Consider the following 15,007-nt stretch of genomic DNA (forward strand, 5'->3'; position numbering starts at 1 on the left):
GCACCCGCTCGAGCGCGACCAAACATGACCAACAAGAACCCGATTCGGTTGCCACCCCTGCGCGTGCTCCGCGTACGCCATCCAAATCGCCCGGAGTCGAATCCCTGTTTGACAGTGATGTCCTCAGTCCTCGGTATGCGTGCCATTTTCTCCCAGAGGTCTGCTTTCTCTCCCGGTGCCACTCTGACACTTGTACCCTTTCTTCAGCATGCTGGGCGTCCGCTGGTCATACTGGCAGGGGCTGTACGACCGTCGAGCAGGCCCTGCGCGCATGCATGGACGCCCCGCCGCCGCCGAAAAAGAGCTCCAACACCATCAACTATCATCTTGCCCGGTTTTCCAAGAGACTCATTGCTCAGGGCAAGAAGAAGAAATAGAATGCACGCCGTTGCATTGACGAGAAGTGCAGTGGCCTCCCTGCACTAAGGCATCGGACAACACACTGGGCCATTGTGGGACATGCTCCGAGGATATCGAGAAGGGTTAGGGCTCTCACGCTCCATTTCCAGCCCAGAAAAGATGGAGGGGCACAATGGGGTACAGAAGAGGCAGTATCGGGGCTGTACCAGGCGCCCATAGTGTCTCATCCAACCTCTATGACTGCAAGATCAATGGCCGGCGCACGCCAAACACATGGCCGGGGAACCGGATGTACGAAGATGAGCTTGGAAAGAGTGGGCCATTTGAGCCGTGTACTACAATGTATTACAAGAAATATTACCCAAACCATCGTGAGTAATGATCAGGTGCATCGCCCAAACACCATAACTAGTCCAAGTGCCAGCACAGTCGGCGAAATACGAACAGAAGGAAATAAAGATGTCTAAGGACAGGAATGCACTCCGGGTATTCATCCTATCTACAAACAGTAAGCAAGCAGAACAGCCGGATAAGGACATCAAGATAGCACGGCTAAACCCCCCCCCCCCCCCCCCCCCCCCCCAATTACCTGTCTCCTTTCACCCCGCTGTCCTCTCCTCGGCCTTCGTCTCAGGCCTTTCATGGTCTGCCTTCACAGGCGATACACGACGTATCAAGCCCGCACAGGTAAGGTCACACGGACTCGAGAAGGATCGCCTCGCCAAGACCACGAGATCACCAAAAAGACAATTTTGGGGAGGGGATAGGAGACGGGGAAGGCCTCGCCGTTGATAAATTGAGAAAAATAATCACGAGATGTGTTTCCAAGGAAAAAACAGTGCAAAAGGAGGGAAATGTACGCGAGGTCTGCCAGGGACAAGATCAAGCAACAAAGGAAAAAAGATGCGGATGTACATCCCTTGCTCTAGCCTGGCGTTGTCATCAAGATGATATGGAAGCCTGTTAGGAACGAAGGTATGAGGAAAGCCATGTTGGTTCAGTAGCTTCTAAAAGAACCAACCATTGCCGGGAGCCCAGGTAGAAATAGCATCGCTATTTTTGGTGCGACTAGGCTTGCGTATGTCGAAATGTCGGTTTGGTTAGACCAATGATCAGCCGAGCCGCGGACAGGGAGCCACACGTGCGAATGGGGTATCCGATTGCTGCTTGGTTGTCCAGAGAAAAGAAAAGGACCAAATATCCCTCCTGACGCCGTGACAATACCAAGGAGTAGGCCAAGCAGTCGTGTAGATGCGTGGAAGACTATGCGAAATGCAGAAACCGAAATCGAATGCCAAAGCCGAGGCGCCGTCTAATCGCTGAATAAAATCTTCGTCGTCGTTGCAGAATTGCTTGTGTTTGGTGTTTCGCTCTAATTCTTCGTTTTGCTGATCAGTTCAGGTCACCGACGCAGAACAATTCAATCTCGCCAAGCCCTCCTGGCATGTTGCTCTGGCTTTCGCGCCATTCAGAGATGGCAATCTGAATGTCCTCGTCGCTCTCGATGGTGACAAAGTCGCCGTCTTCGTCTTGGTACCGCAACTTCAGGTCGCCTCTAGCGATGCTGCTGTTGGTGAGCCGAGCGAGCTTGACGTCAATACGGTCGACTAGACTCTGGTAGGTAATGTTGTATTGCGCAACCAGCGTGACGTAGGTGTTCGGTTTGCTAGAATAGTGCACTTTCACCTTGAGCTGGTTCGGCATGGCGATGTCTGGTGTGGGCGGAATCGCACTCTGACTCGACGTGAGGGGTGCAGTGCCGAGTCCCTGAGTGATCGACCTCGATGGATCCACAGGTGCGAGCGGTGGGACGCCTGGGGGGGGAGGGCCGGGTGGAGGGAGGTTTGTCGCGCTCCCAGGTGTTCCTTGCCGAGGGTATACCGGTTGTGTAGGGAACTGTGCCATGGTCCCTCCATATGGCCGCCCACGTTGTGTTCCAGGTGAGTTGGTGTTCGTCCGTAGCGGCAGATCATTCGCCGGGCTGCCCGTATTACTGCGTGGGATGTTTGAGTCATGCCGTGCGTGGGTTTGGTAAGGCGGATGATTCTGATGGAGATGAGCTGGGATGCTGGGGACGTTGGGTATGGCCTGAGCATTCCGTGATGCCTGTCCATTGATGTCTGGAGTGCTGTGGCTCCGAACACGTACGGGGCCTTGGCTTGACTGTGCCGTATTATCTCGGGGCATGACCGGCATTGAAGGTCCTCGAGGGTTGCGCCCATTCGCAGCGCCAAACCCGTTGGCAGGCGATGACCCGTCTCGGGAAGGAGCACGAGGTATCGCTGGAGCGGTGTACCGATCTTCATTCCAAGGTTGAGGCGTCGTGGTCTTTGGGAACGGATATCCGGAATTGGCAAAGACTCCGCTGGTCGTGCTAGCACGGCTGGACGCCGGGGACTCGACAAGGGGCGAAAAATACGACTCCCCAGCTTTTGGGAGCGGTGATCCTTGGCCAGCTCCCTGGGTCTGAACGCTCAGAGGAGTGGGGGGGAGGGCCATTGGGAATCGAGGAGGCGGCACCCTAGAGCTGGCCGGAATAGAATGCGTGCTATCACCAGTCATCGAGCGTTGACGCAAACTGGTGCTTGAAGTGTTGCGTTGGATGGTGCCTGGCATCGCCGTAAGAGTGTTCTGTTGGGAAGTGGTTGTCAAGGCCGTGCTGTTCCCGTCGGGTTCGTCGTCGTCATCTTCTTGTGCTTCTTGCGCGTAGGGGTTCTCCATCGAGCCAACGATGTCAAGATAAGTGAACTGCGTTGCCGCATCGGTGTTCGGTCGATGCTGAGGTGCGTTCTCTTTGCGTTGCTTATCAAGGCCCGCGGCCCACTTTCTCATCGTGTCCTCGTTTTGGAATTTGATGGTGAAGTTCTCCACCCCCGGGTCACCTTTCCACCAGATTTGGACAGTATACGAGCCTGCTTGATCAGACTTCTGTCAGAACCGAAGTCGGGACAATCTGAGCTTACCGGTCTTGGACATGGCGACGACTTCTGTCACATTCGTCATGAAGATTCGGCCCTTAAGTTGCAACTTTGCATTCTTGTTCCGTACCTTTGGGCCCGTCGACCGTGTCTTGTCTTTCTTATCCTTAGTCTTCCCCGGCACAACCTCCTTGCAACACAGCAATATGCATTGGAACAGGTAGATTTCATACTAGATCGGGGCGTTAGCAAGCATGTAATAGGGAGTGGGCGAAGCCACCTTGACAAACTCACGTCTTTTTCTTGGTCGCCCTTGCCCGTAACGACGGTGTAGACGCCGTGCAGAAGCAACTCCCCAAATTGATCCACTCGGTGTTTCTTCCAGTCCTCGACACGGTTGATCAAGTCTTTCACTGCTTCGTTCAGGAGGTCCCGATTCACCGCCTCGTTGGCTTTCTGAAGGACGCGCTCAGCGGCCTCTATTCCAGCTGTGAGGTCGGCCTTTGTCGCTTCGTCCTCACTCTTCTTCAAGAGGTCCTGTGGCATATTAGGCGAAGTTCGGGCCTCTTAAAAAACTCAACAACATACCTTCAGGAGGAGAGGATACTTGACGAGGCGCTGCATGGGCTTCAATAGAAAACCATCGAGGGTATTGAAGTCACAGGCAACAGGATGATCAGCCGCCTGGATCTTGTCAAAGACTTGACTGGCTACCTGTCCGGCCTTGCGCTGGTTGGCGATGAACGGTTGGTAGCACGTAGTGAACGTCTCCTCATACGCAACAAACGGGCTGCCCCACTCCTGTCTTGACGGCGGCATCGAGTTTGTCGTTTCCACTCGGATCAAAAACTTCCTTTGGCAATCCAAGATAGCGTTGATGTTGAGGAAGATATCGTGGACAATGTCGCCAGTGATGATCCCATTCTGCTCCAGCGTCTTCTTCAAATCGTGGAGATTCTCCAGATCCTGGACGTATTTGCGCTCGGTGTCGACAAGCTCACGCACAATGTAATCGCGATAGCTCATCTGCGAGCCCGACTCTATCGTATCATCTTCCGGATATGGTTGGATCTGGAGAAGAAGCCCACGCTGCTCTGCTAGATCAAGAACATGATTGATCACCGAGGTTACCTAGAATTTTTCCGCGTCAGCTTGCCCGGGGTTTACCCCCAAGCAACCAGGATAGAAGACTTACCTTTACGAAACCAGTGGTATCATTACCAGCAAGGTCGGTAATGATGAAGACTTCGCTCGTTGGAAGCATGAGCTTGGACTTGCAAGCTTCCACAAACCGAAGGATGGCGATCTTAGACCGCTTTGCCTGAGACACTTCTGGGCCTTCCTGGACCTGCAACGGGGTCTCCGGCTGCAGGCAGTTGTATATGGCAAGGAGAGGATAACCAGTCCGCAGGAGTTTCCACAGAGACTCGACAGGCCCGCCTTCATCAGGGTCTGCGGCCATCTGCTCGAGTTGCTCCATGTACGGTTCGAAGCCTGGCACCTTGGCCAGCCGTTGCTTCAGCGAAAGGCATATTTGATAGAGAGATCGGGAGGCGTCAGCCCTCTGGTTGATGATGTTGCTCGTTGCCACAACTTGGCCGTTCGACGGCGGGGTCGGCGCAGTCGAGGCTGAGTTCACCGAGCTGGACGAGGTCGTGGTGGGGAACGTTGCTGAGCCGGAAAGTTGACTGGTGCGAGGAGCGCTGGGCACGCCCATAGTATTCGATCTGTCAATAGCATCCATGGTTGCAGCAGGGCCCGTGTTCATGCGTAGGAGAGAAGCATGGGTCATAACCAGCTCTCCGTCCGCACAACGCCAGCGGAGAATCCAGCAGGCGGAAGGCGAAGGGCGGGCCTGCTCAGATTGCTGATCCCGCCGTTCCTGCTCAGTCGGAAGATTGTATGAGATGCAGGGGGGTATAACGCCGGGCTATCAGGAAGTAGCGAAGACGGGATCGGGTTCTTGTCGGTGGCCCTGTTCCAGCGGTGGCCTTGTCGGGACCTTATCGGGTTGGCGCTGATGGTGTGGTAAATGCTGACGCGTGGAAGGGCAGCGACCCGTTTCGAAATGTCGGCGCTGGGTTGTATCGGTAGTTGTCGCTAAATCTGTGGCTGCTGATTCTTGAGTGCTGCGTCGCGTCGCCGACTGCGGGCTCGACTTGTTTCCTGTCCGACAATTCCCCTCCCTCTTCGGCCGACCGTCCTCGCTCGGTCGCTCCTTGTTTCGTCGTTGTAGGCGGTTGTCCCTTCCGTCGGTGGCTCCACAACCTCCGATTGTCGAAAATCCCAAAAGCGGGAATTGTAGGCGCTAAGCAGTCTCGCAAGTTCGTATTCAACGTGAGGTGTCGAGGTGCGGTTTGAAACGAAAGGGTCGGGACAAGTGACCACACTCGGAGTTGGTTGGTTGGCACGTAAAAGGTGCGGGCGGGAAAGCCAGCCCAGTCAGTTGGGAAGGCGCTGGTGGGTGTGGGCTCACAGTGGGTGGAGAATGGGGCCCACGGAGTGCGGCGGGGGCAACTTGACCAATGCACCGCACTAGTTAACGTTAACTATATGTTACTGTAGGTGCATCCACAACCAAACCCGACCATCATCTGTCAGGTCCGAAACAGAAACACTTCTGCAATTCTGATGGAGAAATGGCAGACGTAGTCTCTCCAGAGGTAGAACCGAACGGATGGACGCATCAAAATGCATCCGCCTATTGCCTACCGCTCCTTGTCTAGATTCTTCCTTGTGGCTAAGACGGCTTTTACCCGTTGCATGGCAGCGATTGAGGTTTTCCGGTTCCAATGGGCCGATGCAAAGATCCGGCTTGCCTGGATCAAGAGCAGCACTGAGTTACACAGTACAATATCCCGAGCGGTCGAGCAAAGCAGCCAGCAAGTTCACAGGGGGCAGTGGAAATCAATGGCGGGATACAATGGATCTGAGGTGCCCAGTTCATGGCAATGATGCGAGTTCCAAGTGCAGCGGGTGTATTCCTAATCCTTTTGGGATCCATGCAATCCCTTATTCCAGGTTCTTTCCACTATGGAAATGGTCAACTATCGAATACCAGACGTATCTGGACGTGATTTACCCAACTTGTTCGAGCATGGCAACGCCTTTGACAACATCACCTCCAAAATCTCACGATGTCTGTAGCCGCGCGCGGAGTGGAGGTGATTAGAATGATCGGCATCACCTGCTGATATTTGCCCTCCATTCAGGCATTAATTCAAAATGGCCTGCCTGTTTCAGGAGCTAGAGCCGTTGTACGCTAAGCCAGTTTGGTTACCCTAAAAGTTCCGATCGAACAACAACAAGAGCGGAGCGGAGTATTCCCAGCACACAAGCAAGGACTCCCCATCGAAGTCTCAGTACCTGGCATGTTAAAGAACACTTCATTGGGAAGAACAATGTGGCCATCAAGGTAGCTGAAAGCCAACAAGTTGATGGTGACAAAGGGTAGGCATCCACAGCCGCCCCTCAAGAAACATTGCCAACTTGATTTATCGTGGTACCCACCAGTTCGTGGAGCGGCGGTACCTAGTGTAGATTGTCCCCTAACCCACGTTCGATGATTCCGTGTCTCTTCGAGAAAATACAGCACGTTGCTGTTACAATTCGTCAGCAACGAGTAGTAATTTCACCTGCTCTCTCACCTAAGAATACAGTGTTAGAGCATTCTGGACTAGGTCTGACGCCTCTGGCGACTTGCACAAGCTAATCAACCCTCTCTTCACACTTTGCCTCTGGACAATCCGTAGGAGTGGGATCAGATTTGATGGCCGTGAGACAGAATAGGTAGACACCAGCGACCCTTCGGCTCACCGAACCGCAATACTTACGGAGTAGTGTAGTGCACAGAGGTGAGGTGCCATGTTGGTCAAGTGCTCGGTGATCCGGTAAGCTTTAACGCTAGTTAAGTCGCTCTGGGCAAGGTCGGGTTCCAGCTTCTAACTAACAATGACGGTATGGAGGTACCGACACACCTTGTATGTATTGTACTGTACCATACGTATTACATGCAGCCTAGCTTACTTCAGTACCCCGCCAACGCAAGCCTGAGGCGCCGGAGTTTGTCAGCCGCCTCTAAGGGCACGGGAAGCTTGCATTTCTAAACACCTTCATCTCCGTACACAGGCAAGCAAGCAACCGCAGGTCCACGGAAAACATTTTCTTTCGTCTTGTAATTTAACGCAGCCATATTGTTGGGCAGCAAGGAACAGTCCCCTACTGTTGCACAATTGACGAGCAAAGCTGCGCCACGGTACTGCAGCACGACGATACCAATCCCGGCAGCGATTCGTTACACGACGCCAGCGAGACAGCAAGTCCCCGTTGCCCCGTTGGAAGCAGCCCCCCCCTCGGCTTTGTGGTTTCGCCTTGTTTCGCTTCACATATCCGGATGCGAGCAAGAGCCCAAGTTTGACAAATCTGAGCACTGATCCGTGGCACCCGACAAGCGATGGCCGGATTCAATCCGCAGCCTGACGAAGGTTACTCTGAAGATCCTTTGACCGCCCTATCCTCCGCGCCGCCCTTATCCCTCAAGTCGCGCGAGGACGCCGTCTCGGCGCTGGGTTCGGCACGATCACGCGACGATTTCCCGCCATGGTTAGTTGAACACATATCCAACCTTTCGCTCGCTCGCAAGACCGGTAAGTCGCCTTTCCCTTGGACTTGCTGCGACGGTCGTGTCCTGACCGCCTCATGCGAACAGAACTTGCTATGGCCCTCCTCAACGACCTCCCGACGAGCGTGATCTCCCAGATTGTCGAGAATCTCCACCCTCGACTCTACATCGACTTTGTCCAGTATCTGCCCCCCGAAGTATGCCTGAAGATCCTGGAATACCTCGATCCCGTTTCGCTCATTAATGTGGCTCGATGCTGCCGCGCCTGGTATGGCCTCGCTCTCGACCGGAAGTTGTGGGAACAACTCTATTTCCTGGAAGGATGGAAGGCAAATCCCGAAGAGGTCGCAAAGGCCGAACGGGAGATGAACGGCCCATTCTCATCGACCCAGGGTGTGCTCCGGAGGATGCAGTCGGAAGAAGACGCGCACGCCCACAAAAAGCGTGCTATATCGCTATCGCCGCCACTGGGCGGCCAAACGGACACCATGATGGTAGACGCAGAGACCAATGCAAACCACCAGGAAGCAACGGAGACAGGTCCGACAGAAACCAGCATTTTCGGTGGCCCACGCCGTCCTGTGCTGAAAACCGGTATCTCCCAGCGAATGGGAGATCTCGAGATGTCGAGTGCGGTGTCGCGCTCCAACTCCAAGGGCAAATCAGCAGACAAGGGCAAAGGAAAGGCCCCTTCGTCTGCGTGGCCCGAAGCTCCCCACGGCAGCATCAGGAATTCTTTCTTGCAAACGGTTATGGAGCCGCCGCGGCTGCCCAAGTCAACATTATGGACTTGGGACGGGCCGTCGGGGCGATATAAGATCAATTGGAAGTATCTTTACACCATGCGGCGCAGGCTTGAGTCGAACTGGGAGCGGGGCCGGTTCCTGAATTTTCAGTTCCCCCATCCCGCTCACCCGGAGGAGGGCCACGGAGAATGCGTCTACAGCCTCCAGTTCAACTCGCAGTACCTTGTCAGCGGTAGCCGGGACCGTACAATAAAGATTTGGGACATGAAGACCCGACGCTGTCTCCGAACGCTAGCCAAGCATCGCGGATCTGTGCTCTGCCTGCAATTTGATTCGGACCCGGAGGAGGACTTGATCGTTTCGGGCAGCTCGGACTCGGACGTGATCATCTGGAGGTTCTCGACAGGAGAAGCTTTGCAGACGCTCAGCCACGCACATCGGGAGTCGGTTCTCAACGTCAAATTTGATAAGCGCATCTTGGTAACTTGTTCTAAGGACAAGACGATCAAAATCTTCAACCGTAAGCCTCTCCGCCATGGAGACCTTGGATATCGAGAGGTGGACCCGGTCCCGACCAATGTGAAGAACTACGGCTACAGCCTCCCTATGACCCCCGACGACTTCCCCGTGATCCCAGCGTGGACCATGATTGGATGTCTGGAGGGGCACAGCGCCGCTGTCAATGCCGTCCAAATACACGACAGGGAGGTGGTGTCGGCGAGCGGTGACCGGCACATCAAGGTTTGGGACTGGCCGACTCAGGTGTGCAATCGGACTATTGTCGGGCACAATAAGGGGATTGCTTGCGTTCAGTACGACGGCCGCCGAATTGTGAGCGGCAGTAGCGACAATGAGGTGAAGGTATTTGACCGCCAGACTGGGCTAGAGGTCGCCAACCTTCGGGCGCACTCGAGCTTGGTGCGGACGATTCAGGCGGGCTTTGGCGATCTGCCTCATAGCGTCGAGGACGATCTGGCGGAAGCGAAGAAGGTGGACCAGGAGTACTTTCGGGCGCTGGAGTTGGGTCTGTTGAAGGACCGAGACCGTCCCAGGCCAGGCCGCCGTCCCGGCAATGCCGGGTCGAGGCGGCCAGAGGACATCTGTGCTTACGGCGCAAAGCTGCCTCCTGGCGGCGGGGGCGGCAAGTATGGGCGGATCGTCAGCGGCAGCTACGACGCCAGCATCATCATCTGGAGGAGAGACAAGGAGGGCGTATGGAAGGACCAACATCACTTCAAGCAGGAGACAGCCGCCATGGCCGCCCTCCAACAGGACCGGCAGGAAGCTCCCACTCCATTGCACCCTTCGGTACAGGGCCTAGCTAGCCGTGAGGCACTCAGGGCGATGAGAGCAGCAAGCTCCGGGGTCTCCACGGGGACTTTCGACGGCACGGGAACATCGATGATGCCCGCCTCTAGCACAGGATCCCGCTTGCAGACGGCCAGCACGCCGCCTGGTGGCTTGACGGGGCCAACACTGCCCCCTATCAGCGCGCTCACGACGGAGCTGAACCAAGCCGACGGTTCTGCAGCGGCATTCCAGCAGCTCCGCCAGGTTATCGACAGCGCGGTTGAGGCGGGACAGCAAGCTCTGGCACAAGCCATTGCGGCCCATCCGGCAATCCTCACTTGCCGCGCCTACGTGGAAGCCGCCATCGACCGCCAACAGAATCCAGTTGTCAGAAGCCAGCTGCGGCAGACGTATGCTACCGCCCTTATGCGGGACCAGTTTGAGCAGGCAAGGCAGAGACGCGAGGCGTTGAGGAGCCAGGAAGCCACCGGCTCTGCGGCCACGGCAGCAGGCCAGGTCCCCGCCGAAGGCGTTGCAGCCGCTCAGTCGGGCGCCCGGCTGACCCCCGCCCAGCTGGCCGCGGCAGCGGCACACCAGGCGCACGCACACGTCCCTCACGGGCCTCCTATGCATCAGGTACCCTCTCCTGTTCCTGTTGTTGCCCCCGCCGCCAGCGTTGTCGCTTCCAGCCTCGGCTCCTTTGGGGGCTCCGCTGCTGGCGGGTCGACCGCTGCTCCCGGGCTGGGGGCCGCTCCCGCTGCTCCTCCTCCCGTCGGCCCCCAGCTCCCAGTGCAAGCGCAGGCACAGCAGCAGCACCACCACCACCACCATCCACACATTGCCCATGCACCCTCACCGTTCGAAGTCCATGACCCAGCTAACCCGGCGCGGGTGTTCAAGCTGCAATACGACGCTCGGCGCATCATCTGCTGTAGTCAAAGGAGCGTGATCGTCGGGTGGGACTTTTGCAACGGAGACTCGGAACTGGAAGAGGCGAGTCGGTTCTTCGGACCCGTGGACTAAACGGGCCGATGGGAAGCGAAGCGTCAAAATATAAACATGAATATGGGGAAAGCGTTGTGGCGGGCTGCAGGATGGCTACGCTACCCAGGGATTCCTTTTTATCAACGATACACGATTGACAAACGTAATGGGGTGACGGTGTCCACCTGACATGACCAAGAGAGTCCAGCGACCTGTAAATATCATTACTGTAATGACCAACCCGAAAATCTCGTCCCGTTCATTTCTCGCTGAAATTGGTATCTCGCCAGGGTGTGTGTGTGTGTTTGTGTATGTGTGTGTGTGTGTGTGTGTGTGGTGTGCGGGTGTGTTGGCCGGTACGGAAATGCCATCCTTCATTCCTCTCTACCCGTTTCCCCCTTTCCCTAACCCCACCCTTTCTTCTCCTACTTTTCTCGATCCGCCACCGACCTTCCTCCTTCCGGACCTGTTCGCCATTCCCGGAACGCCTGAGCCAGTAGGCAACCCATCTTGTAAAAGAAAGCAGTCTCGGAGAATCTCAGCCGGCGGCCTCGCTGACCTTGCCCGCCTGCGCGGGCGGTTCGTCGATGAACTCTGGTACTTCGTCCTGCATGAAAGTGGGCAAGGCGCCCTCGGTCCCGGCGCCGGCCATCTCTCGCTCGAGCTCGACTTCCTGGCCGAGGGCCTCGAGCTCGGCGTCGAGCTCTGCCTCGTCGACGTCCTCGGGTATGTCGTAGCTCCGCGCGAGGCTCTCCTGGATCTCGTTGCCGACGTCGAGCAGGTCGGCCATCTCGTCCTGGAGGCGCTCGATCTTGTCGATGTCCACCTTGCCGTACTCCTTCTTGAGCGCCTTGTTGGTGCTCTTGAGCGCGTCGATGGTCACCATGGTGTTCTTGAGGTTGTCCTGCATCGTCTGCGCCTGCTCCATGTTCCAGACCTGCGACTGCAGCTGGTCCCGCTGCGCCTCGTACTGCTTGCGCCGCTGCAGGATCTTGAGCGCCTTCTGCTTGAGCGCGGTCTTGCCCGGCCCGTCGCGCATCTTGGACAGCTTGGCCTGGTAGCCCTGCAGCTCGGCGTTGATCGCCGCCAGCTTGACGTCGATGGACGAGATGCGCGAGTCGAGGTTGGATATGGCCGAGTTGAGCGTCGGTTTCGGCGCCTTGGGCGCGTTGGTGCCGAAGAGGCGGTTCATCTCCGGGCGAAACGTGAGAGTCGGCGCGGGGTCGGATCGAGGGAGGGAGGACTTGGCGGGACGTTCCGAGGGCTATGAGGATGCGAATGTCCGGGGTTGCGACGTTCTGGTAGTCCGGTAAGTTCTGCCTTTCGGTTTGGATGGAGCCTTGCACATGCGCGCCGACGGATGACGACGCAGAGGGTGCCCGCCAAGATAGATGTGTGTGTATCAGAGGGTAGCCACTGCAGGCTTGGCCATGATGTGGGGTGATCATAGTGTACACTAATTACTGCACTGAGTAGCAGTTAGCAGTCACTCTACAATTTAGTAGGGAGAACTGCCCGATGTGGGCCAGCAAGCTATGGTGGGGCATGGTGGGGCACTAGATACTGTAATCTGCACTCCATAGTGTAATCCGTAGAGTGAACGAAACCTGCATCATCCTCCTGCAGCGTGCTGATTCGCGCGCTACCTCCGGAGCACATACAAACATGCAGAGTACGGAGTAATTACGGCTTGCTTTCTTTGACCTAGGCATCTAGAGTACGTGTCAAAGATCATTCTCTCACGATCGTCTGCATAGGATGTATTTTTGCCTGCATTAATCACTTATCGGAGGGAGCCGGACCGCCAAAGCACTCAACACGGAGATATTGCCCTTTTTGTGCTTTCGATTTCAGCTTACACAAGCAACTTAAGAGGAGGTATAGTTATTAATCAGCAGCGATACAATTGGTGTACCAAGCATCCCGATCATGCAAACAATCTAGAATGACGTAGGGTGGATATTTGGGGAGCTCGTTCGCTTCTGTAGCTGCGAGCCGGGCTGGCTTCCCAGATAAATATCGGATATCCCCCGTGTTTGCATACACTGCTTCAGTACTTCGCCCTCTCAAACAGCGGCCTGGTGACGTCAGACAAGTGATTACAATCTATACCACCTGCACCACAAGTACCGTTTCCCCTTTTGCCCCTTCCCCCCATCACCTATTTTTCTTCGACTTCACACCTCGTCTGTCACACAACACACAACATAGACCATTCCATCCCGAGTCACAGACCATGACTGTCCAGAAGATCCTCATTGTCGGTGCAACGGGGCAGCAAGGCGGCGCCGCCCTGAAGGCGCTGCTCGAGCTGCCCGACAGCGCCTCCCGCTTCCACGTCCTCGCCCTCACTCGCGACGTCGAATCCGAGCGAGCCAAGCGCCTGGCGTCGGCCCACAATGGCGCCGTGTCTCTGGTCGAGGGCGACATCGCCAACCCCAAGCCCATCTTCGCGTCCCAACCGGCGGGGTCGATCGACAGCGTCTTCATCGTCACCACCTTGGACGGCAGGATCTCGGAGGAGCAGCAGGCCATACCGCTGATTGACGAGGCCGTGGCCCATGGCGTCAAGCACATCGTCTTCACGTCGGTCGATCGCGGCGGCGATGCCAAGAGCTGGGACAACCCGACCAAGGTCAAGCACTTCCTCGCCAAGCACAAGGTCGAGATCTACCTGCGCGACAAGGCCGCTAAAGAAGGCGGCAACAAGTTCACCTGGACCATCCTGCGCCCCGTCGCCTTCATGGACAACCTGAACCCGGGCTTCCTGTGCTCCCTCTTCACGTCCATGTGGGACACGGCGCTGAGCCCGGACACCAAGCTCCAGCTGGTCAGCACGCGTGACATCGGCGTCTTTGCCGCCAAGGCCCTCAGCAATCCGTCCCGGTGGGCCGGCAAGGCGGTCGGCCTGGCCGGCGACGAGCTCACGCTGGCCGAGGCGAGGGAGGTCTTCCAGACGGTGGTGGGCAAGCCGCTGCCGCAGACCTGGTCCCTCCTCGGCAGGGGAGTGCTGTGGGGAATGAAGGAGATGGGCGACATGTTTGCCTTTTTCGAGAAGGAGGGCTACGGCGCCGATATCGAGGCCCTGAAGAAGGAGGCGCCGGTGCAGAACTTCGAGTCCTGGCTGCGGAACGATAGCAAGTGGCTCAAGCAGTAATTAAGGCTGGTTGGGGCGCTGTTGTTTGACTGCTTCGCCCGTTCCTCAAGAGGGGCTGTATTAATTATTTATTTTCGCACTCTCCGAGAAAGACTGTAATACCTCATGTAAATTATTTGTTTGTCAATAATCTGAATCCTTACAGGGACAGAGCCAGTCGGCCAGTCTGTTCCCTGTTAAGGGGCGACGAGATCCCAGCTCCCCCAAATACGTACGTACTTAATTAATACCCTATCGTAGTGAACGGAAACAAGACCCGATGTGCTCGAATATGTTCATATCGTACTAATCTCTCCCCCTACCCCCCTTTTTTTTCTTTTCCTTTTTGTTTCCTTAATCGTTTTTATTTCATCGTCACCCGTCTATATATTAATCAGCAGTCGGATATGGTATATTAATAATTACCCATCCCACATACGTGTTATGGTGCCCCATCGGCGGGTCGGCGGCACAGCTTACTGACAACACCTTATAGGAGCACACAGAGAACCGCAGGCAGAAGTAATCTGAAACATGTTACAGCCGTGGGCATCCAGATAGATCTTACTTCCTGCGCCGCACGCCACAGGGACGAAACCGAGCGTAGCCAGAAATAGAAGTGTTGCCTCTCCTACGCCATAGCCATGGAACAAGAGCCACACACATCAACGGGGTTGTCGTCAGCAGGAGGAACCACCAACTGCGATCCGTGCCGTAGGGGATATGTGGAAAACCCAAGTGCAAACTGGTATGAATATAATAAGGTTTGGGAAGCCAGGTCTCTGCGAGGCCTGTGCATACATACGATGGCACACCCATCACGACTACCTCCTCGACCTCGGCCTCGCGGCGGCAAGCTCAAGTGAATTGCAGACTCTAGCTTGCCTTCCGCTGGCATTTCGGGGGCAACACATGAAATAGGACTCTGTACCCTCCTCCCATCCGCCCAAAC

The 15,007-nt window shown here is 56.0% G+C and overlaps 6 protein-coding genes across 6 annotated transcripts; 4 read left to right on the forward strand and 2 right to left on the reverse strand.

The window, feature by feature from the left end:
- Nucleotides 1-24: 24 nt before the first annotated feature.
- P884DRAFT_250291 (mitochondrial 37S ribosomal protein mS37) lies at nucleotides 25-750 on the forward strand (the record flags this gene model as incomplete). Its single annotated transcript, XM_069440638.1, has 2 exons — nucleotides 25-133; nucleotides 208-750. The coding sequence occupies 2 exons, from the start codon at nucleotides 25-27 to the stop codon at nucleotides 375-377; spliced, it is 279 nt and encodes a 92-aa protein (XP_069294297.1). The 3' UTR covers nucleotides 378-750.
- A 702-nt stretch (nucleotides 751-1,452) lies between these two features.
- On the reverse strand, nucleotides 1,453-5,175 carry P884DRAFT_73201 (Pleckstrin homology domain-containing protein). Its single transcript, XM_069446053.1, has 5 exons — nucleotides 4,474-5,175; nucleotides 3,867-4,409; nucleotides 3,573-3,815; nucleotides 3,324-3,510; nucleotides 1,453-3,272 (listed from the first exon to the last, which is right to left on the reverse strand). The coding sequence occupies exons 1-5, from the start codon at nucleotides 5,068-5,070 to the stop codon at nucleotides 1,753-1,755; spliced, it is 3,090 nt and encodes a 1,029-aa protein (XP_069294298.1). The 5' UTR covers nucleotides 5,071-5,175; the 3' UTR covers nucleotides 1,453-1,752.
- A 742-nt stretch (nucleotides 5,176-5,917) lies between these two features.
- Nucleotides 5,918-6,254, forward strand: P884DRAFT_263980 (uncharacterized protein). The gene has a single exon (XM_069441805.1). The coding sequence runs from the start codon at nucleotides 5,970-5,972 to the stop codon at nucleotides 6,231-6,233; it is 264 nt and encodes an 87-aa protein (XP_069294299.1). The 5' UTR covers nucleotides 5,918-5,969; the 3' UTR covers nucleotides 6,234-6,254.
- Nucleotides 6,255-7,731: 1,477 nt separating this feature from the next.
- P884DRAFT_272538 (uncharacterized protein) lies at nucleotides 7,732-10,958 on the forward strand (the record flags this gene model as incomplete). The annotated part of the gene is made up of 2 exons (XM_069442532.1): nucleotides 7,732-7,924; nucleotides 7,987-10,958. 2 exons carry the CDS (start codon nucleotides 7,732-7,734, stop codon nucleotides 10,956-10,958), a joined length of 3,165 nt encoding a protein of 1,054 aa, XP_069294300.1.
- Nucleotides 10,959-11,231: 273 nt separating this feature from the next.
- On the reverse strand, nucleotides 11,232-12,345 carry P884DRAFT_263982 (Snf7 family). Its single transcript, XM_069441806.1, has one exon. The coding sequence runs from the start codon at nucleotides 12,109-12,111 to the stop codon at nucleotides 11,458-11,460; it is 654 nt and encodes a 217-aa protein (XP_069294301.1). The 5' UTR covers nucleotides 12,112-12,345; the 3' UTR covers nucleotides 11,232-11,457.
- A 549-nt stretch (nucleotides 12,346-12,894) lies between these two features.
- P884DRAFT_263983 (uncharacterized protein) lies at nucleotides 12,895-14,341 on the forward strand. The gene has a single exon (XM_069441807.1). It carries the CDS (start codon nucleotides 13,156-13,158, stop codon nucleotides 14,074-14,076), a length of 921 nt encoding a protein of 306 aa, XP_069294302.1. The 5' UTR covers nucleotides 12,895-13,155; the 3' UTR covers nucleotides 14,077-14,341.
- Nucleotides 14,342-15,007: the final 666 nt, after the last annotated feature.

Source organism: Thermothelomyces heterothallicus (genome assembly GCF_042370625.1).
Source record: "Thermothelomyces heterothallicus CBS 202.75 unplaced genomic scaffold P884_scaffold_29, whole genome shotgun sequence".
NCBI lineage: Eukaryota > Fungi > Ascomycota > Sordariomycetes > Sordariales > Chaetomiaceae > Thermothelomyces > Thermothelomyces heterothallicus.